The 25,105-nt window shown below is 42.4% G+C and overlaps 1 protein-coding gene across 2 annotated transcripts in view; it reads left to right on the forward strand.

Annotated features, from left to right (window-relative positions):
• nova2 (NOVA alternative splicing regulator 2) overlaps positions 1–24,499 on the forward strand; it is a 92,785-nt gene extending 68,286 nt beyond the window's left edge. For both annotated transcript variants that reach the window (XM_086262309.1, XM_086262308.1), the window contains one exon: positions 14,629–24,499. In XM_086262309.1, coding sequence (XP_086118435.1) covers positions 14,629–15,651 — 1,023 coding nt within the window. In that variant the 3' untranslated portion in view covers positions 15,652–24,499. The remainder of the gene's footprint in view (positions 1–14,628) is intronic.
• The last annotated feature ends 606 nt before the right edge of the window (positions 24,500–25,105 follow it).

Consider the following 25,105-nt stretch of genomic DNA (forward strand, 5'->3'; position numbering starts at 1 on the left):
AGATAAAAGACATGTTCTCACACATAGAAGGAGAACACCCTCACTAAAATAGCCTCTTCGGCCATGCCGGATACTCACTGTAAATAAAGAAAAAGTTGAGAAAACTCATAACTTGTAAGCAACTTGGTTGATTGGCTGTTTCAGTTTTCTCAACTTTTGCTTTTGTTTGCGCTACGATTTAGTTCTGGTAATTACAATTTTCTTGTTCAACTAATTACGATATTTCTGTGAGGTTAATAAAACTTTTGTTTTGGCACAGTCCTTTTTCACCAGACTCCCTTCCTGACACAAATCTCCCATTTACCCAGGATTGGCAGCAGCAGTGGGATTACACTAGCTTGTGATCCCCACGGCACAATGTTGGGGTTTGTGTTTCCTCCTGTCTGCAAACTGGAGATCTTTTGTGTGTTAGGCAAACACGCTAACTCCTACGCTATTGTAATTTTGCACATTTTTCACATTAACCCCTCAGGGATATCTGGTATGTTTTTGTTGCTATCCTATAACACTATAATAAAAATGAAGAGGACACACAAGGTCATCTAAAACATTATGTGTTTCTATAATGTAAGCGTAAAAACATTTGTCTAACAAGCAAAAGGTTTCTTGTTCTACTTCGTGACTTCCAGGTACGATCACAAGCTAGTGTAGTATCACTTAAGTCCAGATAATTGGGAGGATTACATGTGGTGTAAAAATCATCAAACAAAAGTTGAACAGTGTATCTTAGTTTCTGTCTTTAAAACTGAAAAAATCAAAGAAAAATACTCATAAATGTAACATGGAAGATAGTTTGTCAGCGATGAGTAACCAAACACACTACAATACACAGCCATACATAAATACACACAAATGCAATGTTGTCCTTAGTAAGATGAGAACTCTTGGTAGATCCTCACAGCATTTTAAAAGCGTGGCTGTCATTGTGCAAATGCTTGTCCGACCCATTGTAGACAAACTCACTTTGACCTGCTGAATGGATCTCATTTACAAACACACTCATACACATGTGCCTCTGAAGGATGACTTGGCGCCCCGTGTAGTGCGGCTGCCGATTGTGTCGACTATTCTGGTTTTGGATAAAATGTCCTCTCCTCCTTCTTCTTGTCGAGGCCGCGGCTGTTGTAGCATTTGCTGTTGGCATTTAGTGTTTGACCCCATAGGACTAGCTGGCACAGAAAAAAGAGGGGAGCAGCGTGAGAATTTGAGATATCCGAAGGGTGTCTGTGGGAGGAAAGGAGGAAAAATGTCGGAACAAAAGACTGGGTCAAAGAGGGAAAACAAAAAAGTGTGAAAGGAGATGACATAAAGATAGATCGAGAAAGGGAGAAGACAAACAGAGCCAAAAGTGCTAGCCTGACTGGCCGAGTGGGTGACTGAAAGCTGGAAGCAGATCTGAACTCTTGTTAGCCGACAGCTGCAGAGTGGCAGAGAGCTTCAGTGGAATAAGCAGCTGCTGATAGAAAGAAAAACAGCAACAAGAACACCAACAGACAGCACGCCGCACTTCAAGGCCGCATAACGGGACAACAGACCGGGGAGGAAGTGATTTATGAGCTGGGTGAATTCTTTTAATGAGGTCTGAAGTGATGTACAGATGAAGAGAATTTATTGAAGGATTTCATTACCTTTATTATTCATTGCTTGCCTTTGTTTACACCTCCAACTGCACTCTTGTAAAACACCACCATGCCCCTCTTCACACTGTGGCACGTGCTAATGTTACGATGGACAGTGTTGATCCATCTTTAAATAGTCATAGATTGTGAGTGCTCTCAAAATTCACTCATATATGTTGATGCACAAATATTAAACAAGTTTTTTTTTCTTTAACTTTAACCTACATTAGAAAATGTATCTCATTAGATAAAGTTGGAGTTTCATAGATTACATAGATTACGTTGATCCATTAAGTAAAATAAAGGAAGTTTCTCCTATTTTAAAAGCAAAAGTTTAAGTTATAAGCAACTATTTCCTCCCAGTACAACACAGTTAGGAGATTAGCTCCTCTGCCTTAATGTGCTGTATCTCCAATCACACTTCCACACTTCCACTTGCTATTTTCATTGCATAAAGTGCACTAACTGTGAAAAGTATAGCTACATGAAGTGCATCCAGATGTGTGTGCACATAATTCCCAAACAGTTAAGTGTTTGTGAATTATACACTTCTCACCCTGTGTGGTTTCTGTGCAGAAGGGGGGTTAGCATCAATCAGTTTTTAAGCTAGTAGGAGGAAGCCATGCTTTTAGCTAGCATTCTGTCACTGCTAGACACGCGTTGGTGACGATGGCAGAATTACATCAGGGATTAAATCTACTGTAAGAGTGTTGAAGGACTGTTTGGTGTTCATGTTTATATTTTGAATGAAGATGAATTGCTCAGACGCTCGACAAGTTGTCATGTTGTGAAACTAAAGTAGCTAGCTAGCATCACAGCTACAGTCGAATGCTGCAGTGGTCATTACTAGTAAACACAGCTTACTGTCTTAGATTTAAAACATCATTACTCTGTCAAAATTCACCCACCACACTACCAAGTAGGTATATTGTATATAGTCTACCACATGGAAGAGTATTAATTGAAGTATCTGAACTGAGACACAGTACTGGTTAGGTAGCTTAATTTATCCACTTGATTAATTTAATCATTCTTTTGTATCGAAATGCATAATCTTCTGTTTTATGCAACTGTAACTTTAGTGTTAGACTTACAGCTGTAAGATGGATGGGCTTAGATCACAGTGATCTAAATGAAAGGCCATATGCATGTGTCCTCTCGCTGCTACAAGGACAGTTCATCTGTGAAAGATCATAAGGACAGTGTGTGATAATCTGTGGAGGGATATTGCCCAGAAGGAAAATACGATCCAAGCATTATATAAACGCTGAGATCCACTGAGCATTTATGTAATGTGCCCTCCAAGCAGAGTAGAAAGTAATATCATAACAACTACAGGTCTGTGGAGTCTGCAAGGGATTAGAATTTACCCATCCACCCACCCATCCATCCATTTTCTTAATCACATATCCAGTTAAGAGTTGAAGCAAGCCATGATAAATACTTTATTTATGACCCATTTAAAAGAATCACTATTGCCATCCCCACTTACACATGTTGGTCACTTTTAGGCAGGTAGATTTGTGAAGGTGGCAACACAGCTCGGGTGTTTTTGTGCTATTTGCTCCTCTCACTATGTGGTTCTAACAGTCTCTCACATTCTGTCGTTTTGCTAAAATTATAACTTGTGGGAGATGACGTTTTAGATTACCAGCAGTTACCTCCTCTTTTTATGTGCATTATTGATTCACTCTTCACACAAAAGCCTTCCTATGCAGACGAATGTAAACATCAGTGATTGTTTAAAGGCAAAGCACCCTGGAGACTCCCCAGACTGCGTTTGTGGGCGATGTAGTAAAGCACCACCTACTTCATATGGCCAGTAAAGCATGCCCTCTCCCCTGTTACTGTTGCATTATGCTGTTTAGATATAAGCAGCCGTTTCGGAGCTGTGTCCCCTGTGAGATCATCTGCAAATGGTCTGTGGTTTTGTTGTGGTATTTTTCTGGGGCTATTTTCAGACCAAGCTGGCCTTTATTCAGACTGAAAACAGCAGTAGCCTTTTAACATTGTTATGCTGTAATAACAGCAGCGCTAAAGAGTGAACAGACACACACGCACATGCCTCTACTCGCATCAGCTCCAGTATTTCCAAGCAGCCACTTTGTTTGGTCATTTCCTGTGATCTCTCACCTCCTTTGCAAACACCTGTTTCCTACTTCCTGTTATTGCAGGCCTGCACAGGAAGTGTGCCGTGAATGCGAGGAAAACATGGAAGGCCCCTGGCTCACTTTGAGTCAGATGATAGAGGTGGAGTGTAAGACTCGCAGCTTAGTTGGCAAGAAAGGAATAAGTCAGCTTCAGCCAAACGATGAGTCAAACACACCAACAGTTAGGAAAAGTTCTGTGTTGTTGCTGCTGATCAGTGAATGAATGCACCCGGGATTTTGGCATTATAGGATCGGCTGATCATTTCATCACAAAAAGCTGACCTCTGTTGGCTACCATGAATGACAAAAGCATTGTGATCATAAAGTGGTGTAAACAGACTCCTGCTCCACAAGATCACATTCTTATTTTATCAATTAACTTTTTATAAGATTCATTTTTAGCCCTTAAGGTTTTGCCTGAATCTATTGTTAATTCCTCTGGTAACAAACCAAATGGTTTCCTTTTTGTGTACTTCTACAGGAATTGTTTAGCTCAACTCGACCAGTTGGTGGAACCCAACCCAGTATTTTGTACCTTGGAGGACGTGATTTACCTCATCAGCCTTTTCCTCATGGTTATCAGTAACTGCCCCACCCCTGAAAATAATTTGTGCAAGCTGCTGTTACTGTTTATAGGTGCATTTCAAAGTTAAGCAGCCTGTAGTGGCTGTGTGAATAAGTGCATATAAATATGTGCTGCTTCCATTACATTTAGATGTGTTTAACATTGTAAAAGGTTCTATTTTTAACCAAACTATGACTTTGTGCTTAAACAAAGACAAAAAGAGAAAACAAAGAGAAGCAAATTCAAGATTTATGGTTAAAAGTTGCTCGTGTTAAACAGACTTTTTCATCGGTTACTTCAGATGTCAGGAACAAACCACTTGGCGAGGTGAGTTGGTTCCTAGGTTTCATTTCAGAGATGTTTAAATCCAGGCTCCCAAAACCCTCCACTGCAGTAAGATCGGGATCGATGTAGGTGTTCCAGATAAGAGGCAGTCGATGTATTCATGTAGGCTGTTAATATATAAAAAATATCTGTCATTGCTTTAGTTTAGGGCTAAATTCAGTCAAAATTCAAGGTGCAGATGTTTTACGCAGGATTTTACACTCTGCGATTTGCTTTCTTACATAACATTTTATCCATTTTTTTTCTCCCGTCAGTCCTGTAATCTGCAACGTCTGCCTCGCTGCCGAGTCAGCGCGATTACAGGCGCACTCTCTATTTTTCTGTCTCGCTTATCTGCTCCAAAGACAGATGATTGTCTGCGTTTTATTATCTCAGCCCGAAATTCACATTGTACTTCAGGGTGTAGACCACGCACACACGCAGAGAATTATCAAGTTAGGGTGTGATCTCATTCATTCCTCAGACATATGTGTGTGAATTGATTAAAAAAAGAAAGATGAAGCTTTTTAATAGGTGTGATGTGCTTGCAAAGGAAATATCTCACACATGGAGAAAAGAAGAGAAGGAGGCTTCGTAATGAGTTTGATCTCCCCGTCTCATGTTTTGCCATCTGATTGGTCCGCACACAAACAGACTTATGGTTTCTCCCCATTTAAAACAATGTTTTTCATTTTCTACATTATCTGTAAGTAGTTGCAGTTAATCCTTCGTCTTCATCTCCAGTGTAGCAAGCTAACGGCGTCTCTGAGTGTATATGCTTCTGAGTTAATATTCCCCCAGCCAAGAAGCGGTTCATATAACAGCAGACTGAAGCTGGTGTGGAGGAAGAAAAAACCTATCTCTGGGTATGGTCTTGTAATGCTTCTGAGGGGGATTTAATGAATATTTGCAAACTTACCATTCCTCATGTCTAATGATTCCTGAATGCATAACACCATCTTATTCAGATTCTGTTCAGTTAGGTTTAGCTCACTTTCTGTTCAGCGATAGATGACTGCTGCCAACTCTTTATTATGATCAGGTTGGTGTTTTTATTGTTCATCTGTGATCAAGACGCATGCAAAATGTAAACAAGAGGCTTTAATTCTCCAACATGAACTTTAGAAATATCATACTCTTGGAAAAAATAACACAGGTGGAGAGCATATTGCAAACTCATGTGCTAGAATTAAATAAAACATTTTGAAATATATGAAAAACTGCACATCAGTAATTCTGCATTATACCTGTTTTGAAGGACAGGATGACAGCCAGGAATAATCCTCCTGCTGCTCAGACACTCCCTTTAAATCCCCTGAAATAAGTCAAAAGCTCCCTTGTCATGACACCCACCCGAAAAGCTTAAAAACAAATTAAAAAGACCACATCTGTACATTTTGTATCTACGTTTTTTAACGCGTTGCATTTAAATGTAAGCAAATGGAAATATTTTCAATTTGGTGACCTAACATGCAGGGGGTTTAGGCGAATAAAGAAAAAATGATGCTTAAAACTAACCCCCAAAAACGCTTAATGTCCTTGAAGCAGCTTTATTTTTCTAAAAGCAAGAAAATGTAATGTAATTTTACGTTGCGCACATATTCCCTCTGCGCTTGCACTTGTGACGGCAGTTTCTCGGGAGAGAAACCCTCATCATGGAGCAAGAACAAGACCTGAGGTCTTTGAAAGTTAGATGATGTGGTATACGAGCTATAAATTCATGTGCGTGGGTATGTATAGGAGTCTGTTCTGTATATGCGTCCAAGTTAACATCATGTTCTCTTGCTGTTGGTCATTGTAGCCCAGCTCTTCTGTCATTCTGGTATTTTTAACCTCTAAGGGGGTTTCTGTGCTTCTGGGCGAGCCAGAGAATGAAAGAAGAAAGCCGGTGAGAGCGGTGGAAAAAGAGGGATGACACAGGGAGAGAGAGGTGACTAAGCCTGTGGATCAGTAGGAGGCAGATTAAACTAAAGTCCCCTGCTTAAGACTTCAAAGTTCAAACTGCAGCAGCCTCAACAGTTGTTCGCCGTCCGCTCACATTGCATGTTTGTGCGCGTGCGCTCATGGGAGATCGCCGAGAACATGCGTGTTTTGTTTTGTTTGTGTGTGCTTGCCTGTCCTTGTTTTTCTCACATGGATATGGATGAAACTGTGAATCGGTGCATGATGATGTGTGTGAGCAGCCGTGTGTGTGTGTGTGTTCATGTTAGCATCCACTGATGACACTGACAAATGGCCTTGTGACCTGGATGGATTGCAACACAACGTTTGTAACACAATGTCATCATTACATCATGACAATCCTAAATTTTAATAAGGAACAGCGTGCTAAAATCAGGTAGAGGTTGTGTTGCATTCATAAATGCCATTTGGATATTTTCAGTCAGAAGTAAACAGAAAGGATAAATGCAAGTGAATTCTTGCAGGGATTTGGATAAATGTATATGTGAAAAGCAGGCGTGCTATTAGATGTTTCTTAATCCTCAGTTGATTTTTTTGTTCCCCGAGTTGTGTTGGTGCTCAAGTAAAAGTCTCAAATAAACAATACAACCCTGATTTTTCTAAATAAACGTGCACAGACTTTGTTTTCGGCTAATCAGAATGGGAACAGGAGCCTCTTACACCTCAGGAGATTCCAGAGAAACCATTTTGCAGATTTGGTGTTTCATGAAATTTGAACACACACAGGAGGGAATGACTCGAGAAAGGCAGCTGGCCGTAAAAGCTGCGTGTTAATATGTCTGCACATCAAGGTCAAGCCCTAACAAGCTACTGCAACGTGCAGTGTCTGTGAGCGTACATGTGTCTGCGCTAGTCGTTAAGGTTGCTCGTGAAATGAAGCATCGCTCTCTTGGATCGTTACGCTTCGGTGATCCCGGCACCCCTGTTAGCTTATCACTTTGACTTGTCTATGCGAGACAAAAAACAAATACGTACACACATTTGTTGATACACAAAGTGAAGTGACACATTTTGATTGATGAAGCAGAGCAAAGCGTTTGTCTCCTTCAGCCTGCCTGCTTAAACACAAGGACGTGGAGACAAGTGGACCATATCGCAGCAAGCAAGAACATCTTTTTAGGGCGTTTAATTATAGTCTGTCAACGTTTCATTAATCTTCTACATTTTAACAAATTTATTAAAGCACCTAGTAGCTACAAAGGTTCCTTCTGGATCACAGTAATATAATATGTTTTATGACAGATCTTAGTAATTATTTGTCCATATATTAAATGGCAAATGTTTGCGAGCTCTTCATTCAGTGTCATTCACCGCTGATGTTTTCTGCAGCACCATCAGCAGATACAAAATACTGAAGGATTCAGTTTAGTGTTTTCTTCTATGTCTTCTACTTTATAATTTATTTTTAATTGTACAGTTATTTGGTTATTTGTACATTAGGTTGGAGACTTATTTCCTGTAACAGATATCCATTGAACATCCAGTGAGTAATGTATAAGGTTTATTGGAGTTTATTGCTTAAAAGCATGAACTGGTGGAAGGAGATTAATGAGAGCAATTAATGTCTATGACTTGTCGAGTTAGGATTTGACCCAGTGTGACGAACTAATCAGTTCCAGAAAAATACCCAAACATCTCTCGTGTTGTTGTTTTGAACTGTGGTAATTGAACTTTTTATTTGAGAGTCCCAACAGTCAGACCCTGAACACGCTCCAAGTTGTTCCTGAATCCAATCATCCCAATATCGATTTGGACTTATCTGTTAAGCTGGCATCCCTGCTGAAGTCAACACTTCACATCCCTGCTCCTTCAAACTATTTGCATGAGTGTATTCACGAGCAGGAGATTGGTTTTGACCTTTGACCTCAGCTCAGCAGCTGCAGCCGTAGGGCGTTCTTGTCAGCAGCTGGATAGAAGCCAGACCTTCCTCTGCTCTGTGGAAGAAAGTTTCTCCCAGCAGATATAAAACTCTTCAAAGAGAAGGGGAAAAAAATCAAATGAAAACAGGAGACACCTGAGATCAGAAAACGTAGAAAAAACTGAAACCTTAACAAAAAGCTTTAAACCTGAGCAGCTAACGGGGGGAAATAATGAAAGAGTTGTCACTGTAGGAGAGATTGCCTGCGTGCTGCCAACTGTCACATAATCTTCTTTGTGGCAGCTCTGCAGAAAGGTGCTGGGAGCATGGGATTGTGGGTAGGTAGGAGCTGCCTGGCTGAGTCGGTCATTGGAGCGAGTCAAAGCAACAGCGTCAGCTAAATAAAAGCAGGATGAAGTTGATGATTTCATATTAAAACTGTGTGTGTTTGTGTGTGTGTGTGGGAGTGGGAGTGAGTTGTGTTTGACCTTGCAAGAAGAGCTTTGCTTTACTGAACACAGAAAATTGAAAGAAATGAACAGTGGAAAATTACAACAGTACAGCACAGCATAAGGAAAGACGCAAAGAGTACACAGCTACACAGCTTTAAGGGACTGACAGATGTTTTAACGTTTATGAAACCTTAAAAAGGAAAAAGCATCAACAATATGGAAAGAAATAAATGCGAGAAAAGAAAGTGAAGCAAGCGGAGGAGGAGTGGAGACAAATCTAGAACCTCATTAGCAGAGAATCAGTCGGCTATAAAGATGGTAGATGTGATCGGTAGCACCAGGAGGGATGCAGAAATCACTGTACACCACTGTTTATCCTCCCACTTCTACACCGACACTCTGTGGATGTGTGTGTGAATGTTACAGTGCAGAGTGCAGAGGATGAAAGGGCTCATGAGTAAAATCTTTTCAGCTCCTTCCTCTCTGCAGTTCTCCTGCTGGTTGTCGCTTCATTATTTTATCCCTCATCTTTACTTTCACCCCCACCCGGTTCATCTGCACACTGCAAAGCAACCATCCGGAGAACGTTGCCCCTGAACAGAATTTTGGATGTACGGTTAGACCGCTGTATGAAATCTAAGGCAGTGCCAAATAGTGGTATCTTATTTTATTTTTTCAAATTTTTCACAAATCTGGCAGCTTAGAGGATATCTGTACAAATGTTTACATCCAAAATTTGACTGTTACTTAACTTATTAGCAGTAGATATTAGCATAATCATCTGTTCAGATTAGAATGAGTGTTTGCAGAGTTTTGACAGTATTTTACACCATGAAGATTTTTCCTGCATCGTGTTAAGAAAGGATCAGATCACGAGTGCGTTTGCTAATCTCACCCTAACCAGAGGCTGCAGAATCATCTCTAACAGCCGTCTTACTGAAAAAGACATTACCCTGCCATACCACACCGAAGGAGGATGGCGTAGCCAAGGCGCAGCGCCAGGGTGCTTCTTTGATTTACAACAGTAGCATTTCTGTGTAATGACAGTGAACTGAGTCAGTGTGGAAAAACTTAGGCATATTGTTAAAATTGTGCTTGTTTTTCTCAAGATTTTGCAGGCTGTGAATCATCAGTTTCGTAAATGGGTGATTCCTTAAACTTTCTTCTTTCATGCTCAGAATGTACTTGCAATAGCTTATTATGTTATGGTTTGCATTTTGTCGAGCTCCCTTTTATATCAAATTGGGCCGGATGTGGTTAATGAACTAAAATGAGTTTGACATCCCTGGATTAGACTAAAGGAACATTTTAAATCAAGGTTACCATAAACAGTTTGACCAAACGGCAGCCAAGTAAATACTGTTAAACATAATGTCTAAACGCATGTGAAAAGATTGCCCAAGGGCTCATTTAAGAGACATTTAGAAAGGCCTTGATAGTCAATTACAATCAGTTATTGGTAAACAAAAACAAAACAAAAAAAGATTCAAATTCATGTTCAAGATTTGTGAGGTCTTCATGAGTTGTGCACAGTATCCCTGCATGTTTAGTCTTTCTAATGATTTTCAAACTTTCATCATTTCCCATCACACACACATCTGGACTGAATTATGACACATTATAATTTCAAAACACTTTCAGTCATTAAAAAATAACAAATACTGAAAATTGCACACATTTGTGTGACCTCTGAGAGTTTGTAGATTATCTGTTGTGACATAACCAAAGCACTTAACTTCTCTCCAAATGAATGAGGTGCGTGAGTTATTAAATGTAGAACAGTTGGGTGCGCTGTACTACAGATCAGGTTGATTATTTTATATCACGGGCTGCTGTGGCTCAGGTGGTAGAGCAGGTTTTCTACTAAATGTGGCAGTTCTGTCCCCAGACGCGCCACATGTTGAAGTGTCCACAGGGAAGACGCTGACGCTCCAAATGGCAGGCCAGCACCTTATATTGCAGCTCAGTCACCAGTGATGTGGGTGTGAGTGGGTGGATGATGCAACAACAACATAAAGCACATAAAACGCTATGTTAGCACAGCACATTTATTGTGACTTCACTGTAATATTATTCAAATCAATAAAGGAAAATATTTCATGAATGATTTCACCCCCATTCTCTTTCAGTGCTTTATAGTATTAAAACTATATTGTGTTAGGAAGGAATCCTTAAAATCGCTCTGCCTCAGCAGTGTTCACACTTTGTTAGCACTTTGCTCTTCTCCTGAATCTACACAGGACGGCAGATTGTAGCGAAGCCTCCGTTAGCAGCAGGACGCTAAGAGACATGTTGAAGGAGCATCGCTGTGTTGTGCCTCGCCGTAACAGCTTGCTAATCAATAGAAACTAGCTACAAATTTCCATTCTGTCTGAGAGGAATGACGAACCGACAAAAGAAAAAAAAAAACCTGTTAATCCCAAAGAAACGTCTCACAAACAAACACGGTCAGGCAAAAGATAATTTGCTAATATTCAAGTTGAAGCAGTGAGAAGCAAAAATGTGACGCCGTCTGCAGGTTTGAATTTGCTCTTGTTATCCGCTCCCTCCTTCATGCTTCTCACTAATTTTCTATTTCTATGTAAATTCATCTCCCGCCTGACAGAAAGCTGCAGTGCAGAGCACACGGGATTCGGCGTGGCAGCAAGCCTCTGTAATCGAGGCTGCCTCCACACAATGTTGCACGGCTTAAAACTGCAGCAAATGGGGGCTGGGGGTTAAAGGAGAAGTGTCAGACAGGGAAAATAATGAAATGGCCTTTACATTCTTCTTTACCTTGTCTTCCTGCTCTTTTTTTCCCATCGTGCTCTACATGGAAAGCCAGAAAACAAAAAAATTGTGGCTCTGCTCATGTTTTATCTCAGATTGTTGAATCAATAATCCCCTACCACCATCTCTTTCTCCTATTTTACTCCCCTGTCTTCATCAATGCCAACTCAGTGATGTTTTCCGCTCGCTGTCCTCCCATTTCTCCGACCTAACGTCTCTCTTTCTGCACTTAATAAGCATTTTTCTCACTCAGACAGACCACAGATAGCAGTCCAGGCAGGGCATTCATTTATTTGCTAGGTGGCTGATGTGCAGCAGAAGTCCACAACATCTGCTGCAGGTTGTTTGTTTCTATTTCTGTTGTCTTGTGTGCACAAAAAGAGAAAAGGATCACATATTGCAACAAGTTGCAGCAGAGGGCTTTTTCCATTATTGCTGTTGAATGCTGGCACGAGTCTCACACTTTCCTCTGGTCTGTTCTCAGTCAGCAAAGTGACGCTTTTATTGTGCACGGAGGTCAGCGCTGCGGCAGAGTGGGATGCGTCACTCACTGCCTGCGTCAGTGGAGCAGCAGTGAACCCTTCATATACGCAGTTCATTCAGACTTTAGCTCCCTGCAGACATCAGATCTGTTTGTGGCAGACAGCCCTCGTGTAAACCTTTTCATACAAAAGGGTTATTGTAGATTATCCACCAGTAAACTGAGGGCAAAAACAAATTGATAATTTTATCTTTTTGAGGGTTAATGTCATTTTGCACTTACCACCGATATGAACAACCAACAGTGTATATAAAGCAGAACAAGTAAGCTTGTTTTACAAAATGAACATGAATCACTTCAATCACCTGTCCCTGAAAAGTGGAAACGGCAAACTTTATAGCTAACTGCATAATGTCCTTGCCATAAACAGAATTTAACCTTAGAGCAAACCCAGAGAAATCACAGAGGGCAAATTCAGTGAAATGTGTTCACTTTTAGTCTGACTACTTGGCAAGCTTCTCTGTAACACCATAAGAGAGTTATTTTAGGTTTACAAGACTAAATCTCTATGTCCAACTTAAAAGGTCATACCTGTAATATCAAGAGAGCGGCATAAAAAAGCTAGAAAAAAAAACTATGCAGCGAATCAGCAGATAGAAACTTAAAAAAAAGAATGTGTTGCTTTTGTCTCAAAATAACATTTAAAAACAGATTTCTCCCAGCAAGCTAGACTCCTATTACAGCTGTTCAACTCTATAAGGCATTAACGGCTTCATTAGTGGCTCAGTCTGCACTGTCCACATGTTCAGCGTCTCTGGCTCCTCCCAGCAGAGCACTTGAACAAGTTCCATTCCAAATCAGATACAATTAGCTACATGTTTACGAAGATAAAGAATAGGTGTTAGAATTGCCACCAGTTCTAACTTTCAGCCACATAGTTAAATGTTTTTTGTGGAAGGGGTGGAGCAATTGCCACGACTGCGCCTCCCGTAAATTTCACATTAACACCTACGACTATTTTAATCTGTTCATTCAGCAAAACATGAAGAAGAGGGAAGATGCAATTCCAGCAGATCAACAGATCTCAATGATGGCCCATATCAGCTGGTGGCTTCAGCTGATATTTTGCTTCCAGTTTGCAACTCTCACATGCAAGGCGGCTATTAAATTACTTTAGTTAGCCTACAGTTATTGCACCCTGCATGCTGCTTTGAAACCCACTTCAGTGTGGTGTCTGTCATCACTAACTCCTGCTCCAGCCTGTGAGTAAGGGGTTTGCTGCTGCTTTTTCCTCCTCTGGCTCTCTTTTTATGATTGTGGACACACAGGGAGGTCCCAGAGCAAAGCCGTAATGCCAGATATGAAGTACTGCAGATGAAAATAATCAATCATCTTTTGGCTATAGTGGTCCTGGCTGAAATGGTCTCCAGCTGTTAAGAAATGCACTGTGAATCAATTCTCTTTTAACTGTGAAAGGCTAAATGAAGTGCGTTAAGTTCATTCATCGACTGGCGAGCATTACTGTTCTGTTCATTTCTGTATGCATATAAGTTAAATATGCTGCGCCGTGTTTGGGTGTGAGGAGAGTGTGTACATATGTGTGTCTCACTCCCTTTCACTACCCTTTGAATGCTGGAGCTGTGTTTCCATGGCAACGCTGACCCCTGGGAGTCAATGTTATTTTTTTTCCACACAAGTAGCCTCTTTGCAATCCCTCTCTCTCTCTCCCTCTCTCTCATCCATCCTTCCCTCCCACTCTTCATCTCCTGTTCTCTCACCAACTCGCATTGCGTCTCTCTCTTCTTTTGCTATTGTGTACCAAAGTAATAAAGAAAAAAACACTCTTTACTCATTATCTGCTCCTGCACAGTCCATTTTATTCAGTGGCTGTGTCAGCTCTTTCTCCTTTCAGGACATCTTTACACTGTTGACACACATTCACGCACAAACACAGCGCATCAGAAACTCTCCTTCTTCCTCTCTGTATTCAGACATCGTTCAGTCTCAGTTCATCTCTTCTTTGGATCTCTTTGTCTCCCGTCCTTTATAAGGACACCTCTAAAGACAGCTCCCACTGTTTTGCATCTCGCAAACAGGAGCCTTCATCGTCCGTTGTATAATGTCGTCTTCATTTTATAATTCCACTGAATTCAAGATGGGATGTTATCATGCATGTGTAATCGTAACTTCACAGGTGAGACATCGCCTCGTTTCCCTCTCTGCTGAACATGAACAGTGTAAAACATCAGGAACATCTCTCTGTAACACTGATAAACACATTTGTGTAGAAAGACTGACTTTATACTTCTCTTTGGGATTGTAGTGGAATTAATTGCCTGATCAATAAAGAAACAAATCTATCACTTATATTTCTGCTGGGTAAATGTACTTTAAAACGTCGATAACTAAGTAATAACCTATCTCTTTTTTTGCCCAACCTCCCACCAGGCCAAGCTGATCGTCCCCAACAGTACAGCAGGATTGATCATTGGTAAAGGCGGAGCTACAGTCAAGGCAGTGATGGAACAGTCTGGGGCGTGGGTCCAGCTATCCCAGAAGCCAGAAGGTATCAACCTGCAGGAGCGTGTGGTCACCATCAGCGGCGAGCCCGAACAGAACCGGAAAGCAGTGGAGATCATTGTCCAGAAGATCCAGGAGGACCCGCAGAGCTCCTCGTGCCTCAACATCTCCTACTCCAACATCACAGGGCCAGTCGCCAACTCCAACCCCACCGGCTCACCGTACGCCAACTCAACCGAGGTCATGCCAGCTGCCGCAGCCGCTGCCGCGGCTACGGCTTCTTCTCTGCTCGGCCAGGCAGGCCTGGCTGGGGTTGGAGCCTTCCCAACCACTATGTCCAGCCTATCAGGCAACGACTTGCTCGCCATCACTTCTGCCCTCAACACTCTGGCCAGCTATGGTTACAACACCAACTCTCTGGGCCTGGGGCTCAACCCTGCTGCTGCTTCAGGGGTTCTAGCCGCAGTAGCGGCTAATGCAAATCCAGCAGCAGCTGCTGCAGCTAATTTGTTAGCATCCTATGCCAGCGATGCATCCACCAGCGCTGCTCACCCTGCAGCCAGTCTTGGAGGCTTCTCTCTGGGATCCCTAGCTGCTGCTACAGGGGCCACCAATGGTTACTTAAGCGCTGCTTCACCACTTGTGGCATCATCTCTACTGGCCACAGAGAAGCTAGCAGAAGGAGCAAAGGAAGTGGTTGAGATCGCTGTGCCAGAAAACCTAGTGGGAGCCATTCTGGGGAAAGGAGGGAAGACGCTAGTGGAGTACCAGGAGCTGACCGGCGCCAGGATCCAGATCTCCAAGAAGGGCGAGTTCATTCCTGGAACTCGGAACAGGAAGGTGACCATCACAGGTTCCCAGGCCGCCACACAGGCTGCACAGTACCTGATCAGCCAGCGAATCACCTACGAGCAGGGGGTACGCGCCACCAACCCACAGAAGGTGGGCTAAACCTGACAGCCGATGAGAAACGAGGAGGAAAAGAGGAAAAAAAAAGAGTGGGGGCTTGGGGGAGGAGTATAAAAAAAAGTGAGAATGGAAAAAGGAGAGGAGAGCAAGAATGTCGGAAGGAATCGTTCGCACCGTTTTCTTCTGCGTGTTTTCAGTATTCTCTATTAAAAAAAATTTTTTTGACGCAAAGCAAAAATGTGCTGAGAAGACGAGGAGGGAGAGGAGCGAGTTATTACGCTGAAAAACCAAGAAAAAAATGTGCAAAATGTAAATAAGGTTTTATTACTTAACGTCTTGACCTTTTGGGATTTTTTATTGTTTTGTTTATTGTTTTATTGTTTTGTTTCGTTTAGTAAATTAAGCTGTCTGTTTGTTTGTGTATTGTGTGGACAGAGCTGAATGCCATGTAGACAGGCCGACTGCCTGAGAGGCTACAGGAAGTGGGGGGATGGAGGGAAGGGCATGGGTGCGGCAAGGCGGAGGGTTGGGGTTTTGCAGGGTTCAGCCCTCCACCGCCCCCGAACCCAATACGGAAACAACCCTTAGCCCTCCTTCCCCCTGCAGGCCACACCCATCACCCTCCAGTAGGGTTTTTGTTTTTTCTTCTAGGAGATTTACCCCAAACCCCTCGCCCCACCTCCCTTGAATGCCCCTCTCACTTTTTGCTCCCCTGACCCGCCCCTCTCCCTTTTACAAGGGTTTTATAACAAACAAGACTGCAAACCTCAGCCTGGTGTGCGAGAGAAGAAATGCCCTTGACTCCTCCCCCACCGCCGACACCTTCTATTACTTCACCCGCATATGATCGTACCTCCCTCCTCGTCCCCTCGTCTGGGAGATGAAGGGTGAGGTGAAATTGGGCAGAGGTGCGGGGAAAGAGAATCAACCGGGCACTTTTTTTTCTTTTGCACACCTTCCCATACCTGTGATGTATCCCACAAGCAGTGCAGCGCTGCAGGGGTGTTACAGCATGTGACGCCCACCCCCACGTGTGGCTCTAACGTCTCAGATAGAAAGGCGAAGCGCACGCCGATGACCTCACATAGTGAAAAACCCATAAACGACAAGAGCGATACAGCGCAGGCTGCGGCAAACACACAGGATCTATGGCATTTTTTGCAGTCTGCTGTGATAATTCTATTAACTATATTGTCGATATAGGAATCATTACCTTCGTCATTATTTATTAATGAGTTCACCCATATAAGGCTCAGTTGTGTTTTTTTTTAAATCTGTGAATTCAGGTTGACATGAATGTAAATGAGACTATTTTTGATTTGATTCTTTTGTTTTAATTTAAGTGGATTGAAGATGAATAGTAATGTCACATAGTGTAATATATGTCTTATTTAAGTCCAGTAAGAAAGCCACCCCAGGCATTAGGATCATTACAGTGAAGGATCACCTTATATATCCAGTCAAAGAAAAGAACAGGGAACACACACAGACACGCACACGTTTTCACACTGAAACAGAACATTATGATGCCATATTTGGTGCTAGAAAAGGGAAATCACCATATCTATGATGCAGACTGCAGTAAGACTTCTAGATTAGCAAGAAAAGCTCTAAACCTCTCGTACCACAGGCTGCAGTGCAGCTGAATTAACCTACCTGGTTATCATGCTTAGCTCCTAGCTCATGCTGCAAAAGATCACTGCTGTTTATATGCCCTGTTGCAGTTTGCCTGCATTGTAAAGTTGTAACTAAAATGAATAATCCAGTTGAACTGAAACTAATTCTCGGATAAACTGCTGCTCGGCCTGTGGACACCCGAACCCTTCGGATTAACCCAAACCACAGACTAGATAGAGTGAGAGCAATTAAGACTAACAAGATACTACTGAGAAATGCAAACATTTAGTCGGAGGTAACACTGAAACGTGACAAAGGAACGTCGTTTATCTGGGGTCCACTGCTGAATCTGCAAGCCTCGCTAGTAGATTTGCTTTTTTACGGCAGCGTGCATATCAGTAATGGAGATAAATAGGCTCACTGACCTTTGCTCTTATCACGCATCCGTCCAACTGCCAATGAGATGAAGGGCAGATGAGAGATTTTTAACATATGTCCTGGGAGCTGAGCTCATTTCTGCCTCTGGCAAGCTGTAGGTCTCCCTCGGAAACGGATTTACTGCCCACTGTAGACCCAGGAGGCTGCTGAAGATGCTGTTGTTTCTTCTGTTGTTGAGTTTTTTTTGTTTGTGTCGTGTTATTTTTGTCTGTTTTTTTTAACAATCGGAGTACACTGAATTTTTTTTGTCTTAATGCACTGTGAAGCGAGGGAGAGTTTCTCTCGACCTATGAGGTCAGGGATGTGTGCTATAGATGGCATCGTTGACTGGATGGTTTTTTGTATGGCAGGGAAAAAAACACACATATATGAAATATATGTAGAATGCATATGAAGAACTTCACCGGAAATGCACATCATATCTGAATATTGACGGAGGTGAAAGAGACTAGGTCGATGAAGAGGATCAATCAATTGAGGTCAATTAGATCCTACTTACCTGTTATCTTGGAAAAGTGTTTCGTAATTAGGGGGCAGGATGTTGGGGAGTGTTAGGTGTCCAGTAGTAGATTAAAGAGACTGGAACAAATTCTAAATTCAATATCCTATCGCAGCTGTGTCTTTCTCACGTACTGCACATCCAACAGGCAAGTCCCTGGACAGAGATTTAATTCTAACAGTAGCTGAAGTATGACGGAATGTAAAAGGCCAAAAATGAGGAGGGGGTGCATTTGATTTATTGACCTAAAAGCCTGGTGAGGGGAGGGAACACCTCTAAGACTAAACAAACAGACCTTTTGATTCTTTTGAAACCAATCCGACCCAAAATCCTCCACTGTGCTTTTGAATGTGTCACTCTCTGTTGGAGCGCCAGTGAGGGTTTATCTCCACAGCTTGGTAAGGAGGCTTCTTTACTCCCATCTAACACCATCCACACTCTCCTCACCCTCCCACCCGTCCTCAGTTTTCCAGTGCACTCCCATCCTGACACCCCCTCTCCTCCTACCACATCGCTCCATGGGTGACTATGTCTGGTGTTACGATCAATGCATGTCTGCTGCTTGCCCCGACAAATGCCACAGATTGAGCCTCTTCTCTCTTTGCCTCCTCGGGCAGCTGAGGCTCGGGCCACCAAATGCGACACTATCAGAAAATAACCACGCCCGAAGAGGAAGTCATAGCTGGCAGGGCACAGTGCATAAACACTCTTATTTGTAGTTTGTACTTCATAACAGTGACGAGATACATTACTAGCTTGGAAAACATTGCACAAACACACACATATTTCGAGGGAATAATTTCTCTTTGATAGGGTTTGACTGGATTTTATTGCAAAACCTCATAAAAGATCACAGGAAGCCAGTGTGCTTTTGCTCTGCTATGGAAATATACTGTGCTGAATGCATTCAGTAGGCTGATTTCCATTTCATTTAGAGTAAGATTTGCCTTTTTTCTGCAGGTAGACTCATTTATGGACTTAATATCTATTGAGCAATTTTGGAAAATAATTTTAGGTTTGTTGGTCAGACAAAACAAGCAATTTGTCACATGTAGTTGTTTAGCGGAAACAATAATTACTCAGGTAATTTAAAGATTTTGAATGCTAATTAATTGAAAGTCATGTGGCCGTGTTTCCTCCCCCTGCTTTGGAAAGCGTGCATGCAGCACAGTATGTTTACAGTGGCAAAACTGCACTGAAATTTCTTATATAGGTGCCATTTGATTTAATACTTTAATTCTTTTTTATCTTATTAATTAAACCTTAGGATGACTGTCTTTTACACAGCAGCTAATCTCTTTAGTTATCATAACGTTAGGGGATTGAGATAAAATGTGACAAGTACTAGAAGCAATACATGTTGTGTTGTCCCGTCCCTTATCCTCTGTGTGCCGTAGGAGCTTTTGGATTTACCCGTAGATGTTGGATAGGTTTACACGAGTAATTTTTATTTTCAATTTGTGGAAGATGCTGCTATTTAATAATAATAACAAGAAAAAAAATACAAGGTAAAAACATATCGAAATCTGTCCTTTAGCTGGAGAGGCTAGTTGCAAGCAGTGTAATACACGCTCTGTTATAAGCTGACAATAAGTTAATAAGAGCATAATTTTAACCTGAACAAGTAAAACCTGTGCCAAAACAGAACTGTAAATGTGTTGATTTAAATCACATTAGGTAAGAGGAGACATACTTTTATATTAAGAAAATGTGAAAAGTGCCAAATGAACCATATTTATAAATCAATACATAGGGGGTCAGTTTTTGAGAACTAGGTACACTAACAGACAAAGCGCTTCAGTATAGCAGTTTGTTCAATCCCTCTTCACTCCTGCCACAAGACGAGGGACCGCCATGTTAGCCAAGTGTTAGCCTGTCCTCTGGGAACTACTCTTCCCAGGATGCAACAGCACTATGACTCTGGGGCTAGAGTTTCAATATAGTGATAGGTTAGCATAATAATGCTAAAAAAAAATGTGACTAGATAGCATTCTTAAACACAGCCTTTTATAGTTACGATGAAGATGTATTTTGTGGAAATAGATGTTATCTTTTTTGCACGTCTATATTGCATGATATCAAAGTGAAGCGTGGACAAAAAAAAAAAATCAAAGAAACAAAAAAAAGAAAAACCATTTAGGAAGTGTGTGTTGTTCATTTTTCGGAGACAAATCTTTGCATGCCGATAAGGGTAGAGCATTTTGGTATTGTTTTACACGCGTTCAGATGTTCGTTGTTTTTCGATGCAGTCGTGTCAAGTCCCGGTCCACCTGCTGCAGGTGAAGACGATGTTTGATTTCGATGTCACGACCGAGTGAGTATTTTGTCGCTAAGCTGTCTAACCTTCCTCAGAGGGATACGAACAAAACTCTCGAACAAACCTAAGACTATTTTGCTACTTGTTGAGCGAGCTTGGACTAAACGCTTCTCAGTTCCTACTTAACTTTCGAACAATTTTTTGAAGAAAAAAAAAATCTGGATTTATTTTCAAATAATAGACTGAGATTGTCCATGAATGTACTCACCTCTCCATAAGTTTGCATATCACTCTTCTGACCACTGGCGTGCAGTAGAGGCTTACATGTGTTTTAGTGTGTCTCTGTAATCTAACCTTACTAACCCCTCGACGCACTCTGTCAGGCTCTCAGTATTAATATGTTGTCTGTCCTTTGAGCCCCCACGCTCTGAGCTCTGGCTTGTCTTGTCATTGAATTGCACCTTATTGACCTCAAATATGACATGGAGCATCTCTGGTCCCGCCCCTCGTGGTCACAAGTGACTCGTAAAGAGAGACAGTGTGTGAGAAAGAGGTGAAAGATCCCCTCCCTTACTTTTAAATCCAAAATAACGCACAGACACACTATGCTGTGTGCTGCACCGCCTGCCTCCCTTGGGTGACTCGCTGCAGAATTTGGGACAGATTGTGTTTTCACTCCCTTAACATGCAATCCAAGGCTCTGATCTCGGGGAGAGAGAGAAAAAACAGCACTGAACATTGCCAGTGTGGGTTTTGAATCCTGATCCCCCTCCTCCCCTCTCTCTCTGTCTCTCTCTGTCCTAAGTTTCCCAGTTCAGTTTAATTAGATGCTATTGGCTTCGGTGTCAAATTTTTTTGTTTTTTTGCCAAAGTCTCTCTCCGGATTTGCAGTGCGGTCATGCTTCGTATACTGACAGATGTTGTCATGGGAAGTGGCCCGCTGTTCACAAAACTAACTGAGATGGGGAAACGATCGGGATTTCCATTATTGCTCCTCAGTGACACGTTTGCACTAAACCTTCTGCTGTTACAGTGCACGGCACGCCGAGCTGAGGTGGGGGTCAGTGTGCGAGACTACTGTAGATGGTAGCCTTACTGTAGGTGTTCATTCAGCATTGTATTTAGATGTGCATGCTCCTCTCTCTCTCCCGCCCTCTGAGTTTGTCTGCTTTAGGCCCGCTCCGTGGTGTCTGTGTTGCGGCGTAGCTGGCTAGCCATGTTTTATTCATGTCTTATTTTTGTTGGCTTTTGTTTTTACTGTAACGTGTAGAGGAATGCAAACTCAATTCTAACCTGCTCGCCAGGTGACCTCATTGCTTCTCAGTGGGTGTGTGGCTCTCCGACATAGTCCCCAGCTCTTGTTCTCTGCCCCCCGCCTACCCTCCACCGCCACGCCTACCTCCACAAACCCACTCTCACCCACACCCACCACCTTTTCAAAACAACATCTAAGACATCTTTTGGGACCCCGCTCCCCACCCCCTTTTCCACCCTTCTTCCTCCCCCAACTCGGGCCCCATCGAAGCACCAGCAACGGTAGACTGCATTTGTCATATCACTGTTTTTCTGTTCCTTCTCTCGTTTCTCTGTTTATTTTTTTCCTGGTTTTGATTTGTACTGTATGCTCTAACCCAAACCAGTTTTAACAAAATGCCATTTTCTGTATGTAGCCTGTTTACCCTACTCCACCCCCCACCCCCCCTACACACACACACACACACACACACACACACACACACACACACAAACACAATATCCTCCATGCCCTCTTTTTTTGCACTTTCACTGCCCACTCCTCCTCCTCGCCCAAACATACACACACTTTCCTCCTCCGCCTCCCACGAGTCTCTTCTCTCGAGTGCCAAAATAGAACAGAGAGGGAAAAAAAGCAAAACAAAACAAAAAAAAAGACAACAACAACAACTACTACTACCATTCCAAGCGTTTCTTTGAGTTGTTCTTGTGTGTCGGACATCCATCCTGGAAGCACCCATGAAGCCAGCATGCTCCGCCCTCATAACATGATGTCGCTCATGACGCCTCAACTGAACAGCACCTTGCCCCCCACCACCACCACCTCCTCCTCCTCCTCCTCCTCCTCCTCACCACCCCCACAGAGCTAAACCCGACAAGGATTAACCCTTCTGCAGGTTGGCTACCTACCTACTGTCCTGCCTCTCAACCTACCTTAAAAAAAAAGCCCTACCGCTCATGCCAGCTGCTTTCCTAATTCTGTCATTTCTTCAGCCTGTGGGACTTCATTGATTGTGTGCCATAGTGTTGGGGGCACCTTTCACTCTCCTCACCTCCCCCTTCTTTCTATACCCCCACCCCACCTTTCTCTCTCTCTCTCTCTATAACCCCTCTCGCTCTCGCTCCATTTGATTTTTCTCGATGGGAAAGATTAAAAAAAAACCTCCATTTTCTAATGATGATTTTTTTTGTTGTTGTTTAACATCCAAACCACGCACGCCGACACATGCACCGCCCCCAGTGCAGTGGTGTGGGGAGTGTTTACGCACCGTCAGCTGCGCAGCCATCCTCTGTCTTCTTGAACTTTTTGAACTTTCACCCCCTCATGAACTTTATTGACCTTCTTCCTCCTCCTCCTACCCCCCTTCTGTGTTCATCCAACTGTTTGGACGATAACTCTCCATTCCATCCCCAAAACCTCTCTGAGACTGTGCAATGCTAGCTGATATGATTGGATTTTTTTGTTTGTTTGTTTGTTGCTCACCATTGGGGACAGTTCTCGGAGCTATAAGTCAAAAAAGAACAAAAAAAAACATATGAAAGGAAGAAAAAAATATTTTAAAAAATGCAGACAAACAAAAAAAGGATAAAACACTAAACAATTGTTTCTCCACAATTTCATTTTTTTTCTCTCTCATTGTAAATATTTTTGTCAGATTTTTTGCCGAGGTGTAAAGAGAGAAGTGTTGAGCAGAAAGGGGCGGGCAGCATAAAGAGAAACTAGTGGACGCGGTAGACGATCGTAACACTTTTCATCCTCTGTATCCGATACTTAGGTCTGCCTGTATAATCGGCTATGCTAGTTCTACTGTGTTAACCTGTGCTGTTGTTATTAGTGTTGATTTACCTACTGTATTCGCTGTTTAGCGTTCATGTCGGCTAGCCAACTTTTTAGATAAGTGTGCTCATCAAATAATAATACTAATCTTGAGAAATAGTCCGAGCCATTCTCAACGTAGGCTTGCTTTTGTACATTTGTTGATGTTTCTTAACAGTGAGTTGTAGTGGCACTAGTATCTTTTTAATCATCAAGCCATAGTGATTGAAAACGCTTGGTCATGTTAGAGACATATCATCGTGGAAGACGGCTCGACTCAGCTCCTCCAAGTCGGAGAAAGAAAAACAAAAACAGGGAGGCGGAGGCGGAAAATTGAAAAACAAAAGAAGAAGAAATTAAGCTTCTCCCGGGCTACAAAATGAGGAAGATGAGCTGCTAACTTTTGTGCAATACAGTCCTAGTTTACATAACATAGAAGGATAGTTTAGAGATGATTAACCTCTGCAGGTGCCGCTCAACCACTCCGCTGCCTGCAGAACCAAACTTGTATCATATCTCCATATTTCGCCTCCACATCAAAGACATGTTGAAACTATTAAAGTGACTGTGTGAGATTAGACTCCACCATTTCATTGCATTGCTCTGAGCTCCACTCTTGATTTATGCTGCCTGCCCCATTGCCTTGAGAACACCACATGAGCTATTTATTTCTCAGACTATTATTATACTATTAATAAATAACAACACAACGAGAAAAAGGGAACGACTGGAAAAAGGTGAATTAATATTATAATTGTTTTGTTTTTATTTTTAGTATTTAGTGGTTGCTTTTAACAACATTCATTAACTGACTTAAAGATTACTGAATATTTAATGTAATTGTAGCATTGTGTTTGTAAAGAGAAAAAAACCTAGTGAGTTGTGTTTCTTGACTTGTGGATTACCAGTGAAGTGGGCAATCTAGTGCTAATATATATGAGGTCTTTTTTTAAGGATTCTTATTTTGCGACAGCAACAGCAGTCATTATAAATGTTCATTTTAGCATCACCTGTCTTCCGTTGTCTTATTCTTCACCTTCCACCACACTCTGCATCATCACAGTAACACATCGCAAGTCTGAGGGTGGGGACCGAATGTGTGTTTGGGCGAATCGAGGTGCGCGCGCGAGGGTGTGTGTGAGCAGCGTGTGTCGTGAATGTGTGTTAGTTAACGAACCTGTGTTTATTTGTGTGTCTATGCAAAATATGGTGCACATGTGCTTGTATCTTGCGTGTCTGTCTGCTCACACGTGCGAATCTGCGTGCGTCTGCGTGGATGTGTGTGTGTGTGCGATTGTTGGGTCTGTGAGGGGGGGGTTCGGGGTGGGTGTTGTGTCCAGTGTCCACCAAAAGCTAAAACTTGTCAGGCTTCCATACTTCCTGATGGAACCTCCTGACGTTATAGCTGCAAACCCTCATCATGTGATCTGACTCAACTCGACTGTCCATAACCCCTTCAGTCACCTGACCAACCAAATCAACCAATCACTGTCCACCACTACCGCCTTCCCCCTGCGCCATCCTTTGCTGCACACCACGTCAGCCCCATGTGATGTTCTCCATTGATAACATACTACTGTCACAATCTACTGTTACATGCTGACAGATCTGGGGA

This window comes from Aulonocara sp. 'chitande type north' Nkhata Bay, linkage group LG14 (assembly GCF_057382095.1).
Source record: "Aulonocara sp. 'chitande type north' Nkhata Bay isolate Kocher_YH1m ecotype deep benthic linkage group LG14, A_spYH_male_GT1.1, whole genome shotgun sequence".
Lineage (NCBI taxonomy): Eukaryota > Metazoa > Chordata > Actinopteri > Cichliformes > Cichlidae > Aulonocara > Aulonocara sp. 'chitande type north' Nkhata Bay.